Here is an 8749-nt window from a genome sequence, read left to right as displayed (position 1 = left end):
TATATTTTTATTTCTAAATTTTGATATAAAATTAAAATTTATACATATTCAAAACTTTAATACATTTTCTCCAAACTTTAAAAATAAATTAATATAATCTTTTTAATTTAATGTCATAAACAAATTAAAAGTTAAATTTAACATAATACATATTTAACATGTAAAAAAAAATTTATATAACTAAATTAAAAAACACTATATTCATTTATTTATTAAATTTTAAATTAATATATATCAAAACTTGAGACAAAATCAATTCTAATTTTGTGTCAAAATTCAAATCATATTCTATTTTTGTTTTTCAATGTTTTCCTCTTCTATAGGCACACCTCTCTTTTCCTTCTTCCTCCACTGGTGTCCCTTCTCTATCAAGTCTCTTCTTCTTCCAGCTCACCTCCACCAGAATCTCTTTATTTTTTCTCCCCCTCTATTCTCCTTTTACAAAATAAATAATACATTTTGAATTATAAATTCGAAATACTAAATTTGTATTAATTCATAAACGATTTTTCTTGATTCCAAATACAAAAACTTCCCTTGGAACATAATCATCATTTACCATTTTTCTAAAACATTAATTATCATAAAAACACTTTACAAGTCACTTAATGTCTTTCTTCCCTTGGCCTCCCGCACTTCAATGGATAGATTATTTTAGTCACTTTTACTATTAGCCATCCTATTCATTGTTTTCACCTCATCCTCCCAAAATCTGCATTAAATGATATAATGCTGAGAAAAACCTTTGATAAAATGTCCACCATCTCACGTTTTTCCATTCACAAACTTGAACTTACGAACTTGTTTAAAAAAGCCAAATCCAAAGGATCAACACATTAATAAAACAATTGAATTCACAAAATATGACAATTTTGTTCCACCTGTACAATTTTCTGAAGCTAAATCAGCAGCGTATTTAACTAGCTACAAAATTGATTGATGACACCCTGCTTCTCAATGGCTAGGAATGTTCATCAGGTTCAAATTCAGTTGTTTGGTCCTTTTTTCACCTCAAAATTAAACAAATAAAGAGGCAAAATCAGAGTTCAAAATCAAAGGAAGAATATTGCCTAGATGTGTTTAATCTCACCTCTACAAACAGTCAGGAAGACACGAATACAATACCAAACCATTTACCAAAATATTCTCTACGTCCACTGAGATACCTCTCTTTTCTTTCGGCTTTTGATTTTAACCTCTTTTCTTTCCATAATTAGAAATCATCGTTTACTTAAATATACTAATGTACTTCTTACCCCTTTTCTTTGGAGTTTGCTATATCAGCTGATGCCTCCATTCTCTTTTTTTCTGTTTTTTTCCTTCCCCTGTGCAAATTCTTTACTTCTTTGATTTAACTTTTTTTCATTAACAAACCTTTTTCTTTTAGCACTAGTTTTTGTTTCCCTCTCAATGCTACCCATCTTCATTTCCTCGACATTCTTAGCACCGAAAACCTACACAATACATCAAAGTAAACAAGTCGATTGGAAAAATGGCCAATTATGCAAGTCAATAACAGGAAGAGAAAGAAGATATTCAGTGTTTTATACCTCTTTCCCTTGCTCTGAGAATTCTTTACTTTTTTTTCTCCTTTTATTTTTCTTCAACAGTCCTTTCTCTGCAAGCATTTTCAGTTTCTGTTTTTTCCGCTCTTTAGCTTTCTCCTCAAAGCCATCATCTATCATTCTCATTTCTGCTACATTCTTAGCACTGAAAACCTACAATACATCACAGAATTAAGAAGTCAAATAGAAATTTAGAACAAAAAAACCAAACCTTTACATAGCTCATAATTGAAAATGCAAAAATTATTTAGACACAGAAAAGGAAACAAATTAAATATATAATTCAATAGCTAGAACAAAAAATCGCCTAGCAAAAACATACCTTCTTCATGAGAGAAAGCGCCTCACTTTCTTTGTATTCAATCATTTCGAGTTGTTTCTCAATAAGTGCTTCTATTTCATGAATAAGTTCAACATCATTCTGAAAATGTCAAAATGTCAAACAAATAAGGAAACCTTTGCAATAAAAATATCTGAATCCTAAAATGATTTCATTTATACGAACATGAGTAACAATTGAAAAAACTAAGACACTTCCTCCGAAAAAACACAGCAAAACCACAGGTCAACAAATATTTTCTGAATATGTTTGAGTAATAACTCCACCCAATAGAATGGAATTATTTATATTCAGAGGCCACACAACCTATGTCATCACACTTAAAAATGGTTATACATCAAGATATCCTAGACACTGCCATCCAAAAGACAAGCAGGCAATTATCTAGAGTATGAATATTCACAGGCCACACAACCTATGTCATCACACTTAAAAATGGTTATACATCAAGATATCCTAGACACTGCCATCCACAAGACAAGCAGGCAATTATCTAGAGTATGAACTCATTTTTCTAAGGTTTGCACAACACCCACAATCAAGTTTAAAAGTACAGACTTACATCGGTATGTCTGGGATACAGATTGTACCGATTTAGATACTAACATAATTCAAAAAGGAAGAACCTAGGGCATTACCCCAGGATCCACGCAGTTTAAAAGTACCTATGGTCCCCCTATAAATCTCAGAAACCAATTCACGTCAACCATAGCAGGTATTATAGTTTAGTTGGTTAGATTCATAATATCCCTTTAAGCTAAATTTAGATGGTAATGGTCATTAAGTGTCAAATTAGTGAAATGACACCTTTAATAACTTTCAGAGATGCAAAAATTTATCAATTTAATTGTTGAATTATATAACTGTCTATGGTAACATTGTTGATTTCAAGCTTGGGCAAATGAGGAGGGTTGTGTCATGCCCATTTCCATGGCTCACTCAAAATGAATGACGTGCTAATCCTAGGTTTTACCCAGAATAACAAGTTGTATCTCTCGACTATAGTATTAAATGAGTTTAGACGCCACATCAACACTCAAGTGCGATGTTGCATAAGAAATAGGCCTCTCAAATTTAACAATTTATTACAAACAAAAATTCTTAGGTATTAGGTACAAATTCAATACTTGCAAACTTCAATTCAAATAACAAACAAATATACAAGCTTTAATATTAAATATAACATGTGCTAACCTGGGTGACAAGGCTCAAAGCCAGTCCACCTCTACCGGCTCTTGCCGTTCGACCAACCCGATGAATATAATCCCGTGGAAACCTGGAGATGAATAGTTGCAATATGCTAATTGAAATGCTTCAAATGTCTATTAAGAAGGTAAAGAAATTGGCACAAGAAAAGGTAACCTTGGAACATCATAGTTGATAACAAGGTCAACTGTAGGAATATCCAATCCACGACTGGCAACATCAGTTGCTAGCAGTACAGAAACCTTTCCTGATTTAAATTGATGAAGAGCTTCAAGCCTCTGAGTTTGTGATTTGAATGAATAAAGAGCTGCTGCTTCTTGATCAAGAACTTCCAGCATTAAACTTAAACGATGACAATCTCTGAAATTTGGAAACATTTAGGAACGTCTAAAAACTATTTACAAGAGAATGACAATAGTAGGGTAGGATCACTTTTATTATTTTACATATCATTGTGCTACCTAACTTTCAGAAATTCTATCATTTAGGATCCTTATTCAAAGGGATTTTCTTTAGCCAATTACAGCAAGTTAATTGACCCTTTGATTAGGGTTAGCATTTCAGTATGCAATCTAACTTGAAGTATAAAAGGCATAAGTGCGTGAGCATTGTTTTATGACATCACATCAGGATACACTATATAAATTCAAGAACCTATTTACCTCCTTCATTATCTAATATCATATTTCAACAGGAATAAAAGATGAACGTAACTGCTGCCATTTTTTAACTTGGGATATCTGAATCCGAATTTAGAAACAAAATAGCCTTTCTATAAAGAAAACAAAAATAGCCAACAGAGTCAATGACCTCATTTTCAGAGTCCTGTCAAATTCATGATAGCAGAACATTGTTCATTTACATTGCAAACACCTGAGCACTAAGATTTGGTCACAGTTAAACAGTTCCAAATAAATGAAATAATGAAATGCATGTGAATCAGGTATGCCTCATTATTCAACTAAAGATGTCGATATAAGCTATTGTTGGAGGAAAAAGAGGATAGCAACAAATGCCTAATAATTATTTACCTAGTTGAAATAATAACGCTTTCACAATTTAATAACAATCAAATTATATTTTGCACACATAAAGGCCTAAATTTAGCTTAGTAGAACTGTTAGAATTATTGGTTATTGTGTTTAAGTTGTGTTTAAGTGTATGTGAGCTGTGAGTGTGTATGTGTTGTATCTGAGTGTGTGTGAGGTGTCTTCCATTCACTTAATCCTATAAATATAGGATTAAGGAGAAGGGTGAATAAACCAAGTGATTCGATATAATTCCATTTTCACAAGAACAAAAACAGCTTGGATTGTCAACAAAGCCATGCTAAACATCGGTTGGTGTGGGGAGTTACACACCAAAAATGAAAGCAAAGCAAGCAATTATTTATATATACAAATTATAGGGGCCATTTTTCATTCCTTGTATGAATACCAGTTATAACATGACAGCTCTCAGGCTTCATTTGCCAAACAAAAATTTCTTCCAACATCAATTTCCATCCTTGACCTCCATGCAGTATTAGTAACTTGAGTATTATGGGATATCTAAGTCCCACATCAAGTACTATGGGATGTTCAAATGGAGTACATATGTGCTTGGTTCTATAGTGCCTAAAAGCAAGCCTTTAAGGGTGGGTGGGTTCCTCCAGTGCTTAAGAACTTATCAAATGGTATTCAGAGCAACCACAACATGATGAGGCACAACTAGAGCTGGGTATATGATTGAGGTCATCCATGCTATGAAGCCCAGACACGGATATGACAGACGCAGAGATACGGCTAAATTAAAAAATTATAGGATACAGACACAGCACATACATACATACATCTTTGATTTCCTCCAAAGATTAGACTTCCAAGAACATTTTGAGTTCTTCCAAAGCTGATTGGACTTCAGTCATGAAGGATACCATATCATGGTGAATCATTTTGAGAGATGCAAGCTTGTTTGCAGAATCATAGAAACGTTGGGTATCATTGGCATAAATGTTTTGAGCTTTCTTCTAAAAGGAGTGGCATGTTTTGAAAGCTCTAAGAGACATCAGAAGTCTTGGTTCCACAGAATGCTACAACAAGGCATACAGCTGGAAATCCGCTTGTTTCCATTGTTTAGCTTTTCCAGCTGGCACATGGCTTCCTCCATCTTGCTCAAGGTGGTCATGATGTCTTTGGCCAAAGAACCACAATGCAGCCCACGATAGATAATTTTAGCTTCAAGGAAGTAATGCAGGGGCTTCCAGAGAATGAAATAGCATTTCCATTGGTCATTGTTGACCAAGAAGACAAAAACAATAAGGAAAAACTAAAGCCTTAGGATGACTTCGAACCGCGATGGAACAAAGCTTTGAAGGCCAAAACAGAGACAGCAAGAATTAGGTTCCACAACTGCGTGGTTGGCTGTTGCTCAAAGAGGAACTCCAAATTCAGTGGTTGCTGACGGAAAACTGTAACGGCCGACATTGGTGGCCAGTGGCACACAGCAACAGCAGACAGTGAATGGCGGCAAAAACTATGCCAAAGATGATAGAGACAAGCAAAGCAAGATCAACCCGCTCTGATGCGAACTTAAGATTAAAAAAGGGAATACATTTTTAAGGACTTAAGAGACCCCTCTCATAATCTTTTATTTATAATGAAAAAACTTATTCAAAAGTACATGAAAGATTAAGAGACTACACTAGACACCTAGGTACAGAACTATGTACAGAACTAGGTACGGCTATAGGTACACCTAATAGATTGTCTAACACACCACACGCTACTTAGGCTTAATGGTGATACATAGATGAAATTATTTTAACAATATTTAATAAATCGCAACTTGTACAGAAGAGATAAACAACATATCAACACATAAAAATAGAACCAAATACTAATTCTACCCATTTTTTTCACTATCATTGGTTTACACTTTATAGAAGAAACCGAGTAAGTACGAAAACCTCATATATATGCATTCAATAAAACTCTGGTTCACCCATCAACTAAAAAACCTATATTGAAAAATTCATAACGTTAAAATAATTGCCTCCATTTTCAGCTGCATGGAATGCATACCAGAGAAAGTAGAAATCCTGCGTTTGTCCAATATCTATTTTCTAAGTAGAGACACCAAAATCAATTTCAAGTCCAACCAGTTTGCCAAATAAAAGTATATAATTCCAAATTTTCATTGTCAAACAGCAACAACTTTTTTTTTCTTGTAACATCACAAATTTTAATTATTTACTGAATGTCATACACAAAGGCCATTACACGAAACTATATCACCAGACCACAAACAGATTCAAGTAGACAACGGTCCACAACAATAAGCTTCAATTGAGTCCATCATAAACTGTCGACAAAAGAAAAAGAAATGCAATAACAGACAGTCAAATTTCATCATAATAATATTGAATGAGAATGTTTACCCTTTTTATTTTACTTCATTGCAGGTTGGGACAGGGAAGCTAAACAAAAAATAACAGCCTAATAATTTATTGAAGAAAAGCAGTCAAAGGTAAAATTCTGATATTGGATATTTAGATATTAATAGTCAAGTCAGGAACCAACTAACGAAAACAAAAGCATCAAACAAATAAATAAGTAGGTGTGATTGTTTGATATAATAGAAGCTGAAAGAGGCCACATTTTCCGATAGCACCACAAAAATATATAGATATGGACGTAGCATAAAAATGAATAACAAACCATAATATAGAAAACAAAATTGGTAACAAAGAATCTAAACATACAATGTAGAAATATACCTGCATGTTGAGATAAACACGATGGCAGACCGAATTCCCATCTCCTCCATTTTTGACAAGATATACATCAAATATACATCCTTCACCTTTTTAGGGATGAATATCACCTGTTGCTTAAGTGATTCAACGGTTTTAAAACCTTCATATGCCTCGTAGACATACATCTTATCTTGGTAACGTTCTTGCAACTTTTGCAGATTACTTGTAGTTGTCGCAGAAAAGAACAGATTTTGTCGATTTTCAGGTAAGCACTGAAAGATAAATTTCAATTCCTCCTGAAAACAAGCATCCAGAACTCGATCTGCTTCATCCAAGACAAGAAACTGCAGAAGCATCAGTCAAATATTAATTCATATAATTATGAACAATACCATAGGTAAAAGAGTATAATTAAAATGCTTATCTAAACCTACTTTAAATCAGGTCATTCATTGTCTTGTTTCAGGAGGGAGGAATAATTAGGGTTATGAACCCTAAATCCATTTAATGAGTTCCAACACAAAGTTGTGGGTTAGATTAAAAGTAACAGTAGAAACAAATCTTTCATTAAACGGTTCATATATTCGAACACTCAATGTGCAACCCTAAAGAAAAAATGCATATATTAAAACTAAGTTTAAATGTGGCTAAACGAGATTAATTTTGTTTGAAGTTTTGGTTTTAAAGCTATTCTTGAACCTATAAATTGAAAAGCAGACCAACACCGAACTGCTTATCCAAAAGCAGCTTCAAATCGAATTACAAGCTCACTACCTTGGTTCTGGAGAAAACAGGAGAAATATCAGGATTATCACGGAGCAAGACGTGGATTCTCCCAGGTGTGGCAATGACGAGGTGCGGCCTCGCAACCAAATCCTTCGCCTGCTTGAGCATATCCATGCCGCCTACCACAACCGTGATGCGAAGATGCACGGCAGAGCCCAGAACGCGGAACTGCTCCGCCAGCTGGAACGCCAGTTCGCGCGTGGGCGTCACTACGAGTGCGAAAACGCCGAAGGGGTGCTCAGCGAGTCGATGCAGGATCGGAAGAGCGAAGGCCGCCGTTTTCCCGCTCCCAGTCTCGTCGATGCCAAGCACGTGCCGGCCCTCGAGCACAGGCGGTATGCAACGCTGCTGCACGTGTCGTGGCATCCGCATTCCGAGCTCCCGGCACGTACTAACGACCCACTCCGCCAGGCCGAGGTCATCGAACGTCTTGCCGTCTGTCGCGGCTTCGTTGAGGTCTTCGCGGCCGTCCGCGACGGAGCTAGGGTTCATGTAGGGTTAGTTAATTAGGGATGGAAAATTGAATTTCAGAGATGAAAAGACGTTGTGTTTAGAGAGTCCGGCCTCCCTCATTTTTATTATTTTTATTATTTTTATTATTGTTATTACTATTATTATTATTATTATTATTATTATTATTTAATAATTTAAGTAGTTATTTATTTATATAATTATATACGAGTAGTTAAATATATTAACTTTATATTCATTTTTATTGAGGATTTTAAATAATATTATTAATGTTTTATTTATTCTAAAAAGTTATATATCATAATATATGTTTTGTGATTTCTTATAACTACTAAAATATTATTTATTAACTACTTATTAATTTTCTCTTATAATGTTACTGTTATCACTATTCAAAGAAACATAAAGTATACTCTGTAGTCAAACTATTTTATCAACATGATTTGAGAAATTATGATTTACTAACATTTAATAGTGGATCAAATTTATAAACATTTTATACCTAATTGACTAGTAAAATTAGTTAACAAATATTTTTATTTTCTTATGGTGCCTTTTTTATATATGTTTAATACTTTGTTGGTATTATTTCTGTCTTGTTACGGTTTTAATATATTTTCGGTATCAAGTATATGCATAAAAATT

General features: G+C 34.0%; 1 protein-coding gene across 1 annotated transcript; it reads right to left on the bottom strand.

The window, feature by feature from the left end:
* Positions 1-830: 830 nt before the first annotated feature.
* On the bottom strand, positions 831-8184 carry LOC148196762 (DEAD-box ATP-dependent RNA helicase 36-like). Its single transcript, XM_088092854.1, has 7 exons — positions 7622-8184; positions 6869-7191; positions 3268-3471; positions 3100-3181; positions 1888-1986; positions 1551-1718; positions 831-1454 (listed from the first exon to the last, which is right to left on the bottom strand). The coding sequence occupies exons 1-7, from the start codon at positions 8123-8125 to the stop codon at positions 1281-1283; spliced, it is 1554 nt and encodes a 517-aa protein (XP_087948980.1). The 5' UTR covers positions 8126-8184; the 3' UTR covers positions 831-1280.
* Between the last annotated feature and the right edge of the window lie 565 nt (positions 8185-8749).

This window comes from Vigna umbellata, chromosome 6 (assembly GCF_029865625.1).
Source record: "Vigna umbellata cultivar VRB3 chromosome 6, Vumbellata_1.0, whole genome shotgun sequence".
NCBI classification, from domain to species: domain Eukaryota; kingdom Viridiplantae; phylum Streptophyta; class Magnoliopsida; order Fabales; family Fabaceae; genus Vigna; species Vigna umbellata.
This window is presented reverse-complemented; position numbering and strand designations above follow the sequence as displayed.

Bases quoted from the DNA above. Each gene is read 5' to 3' on its own strand.
- LOC148196762 (XM_088092854.1), bottom strand. From the start codon at position 8,125: ATGAACCCTAGCTCCGTCGCGGACGGCCGCGAAGACCTCAACGAAGCC. The intron at 7,192-7,621 runs GTAGTGAGCTTG...ATGCTTCTGCAG, and splicing joins CTGTTTTCTCCAGAACCAAG to TTTCTTGTCTTGGATGAAGC. The intron at 1,987-3,099 runs GTTAGCACATGT...TGACATTTTCAG, and splicing joins CTTTGAGCCTTGTCACCCAG to AATGATGTTGAACTTATTCA.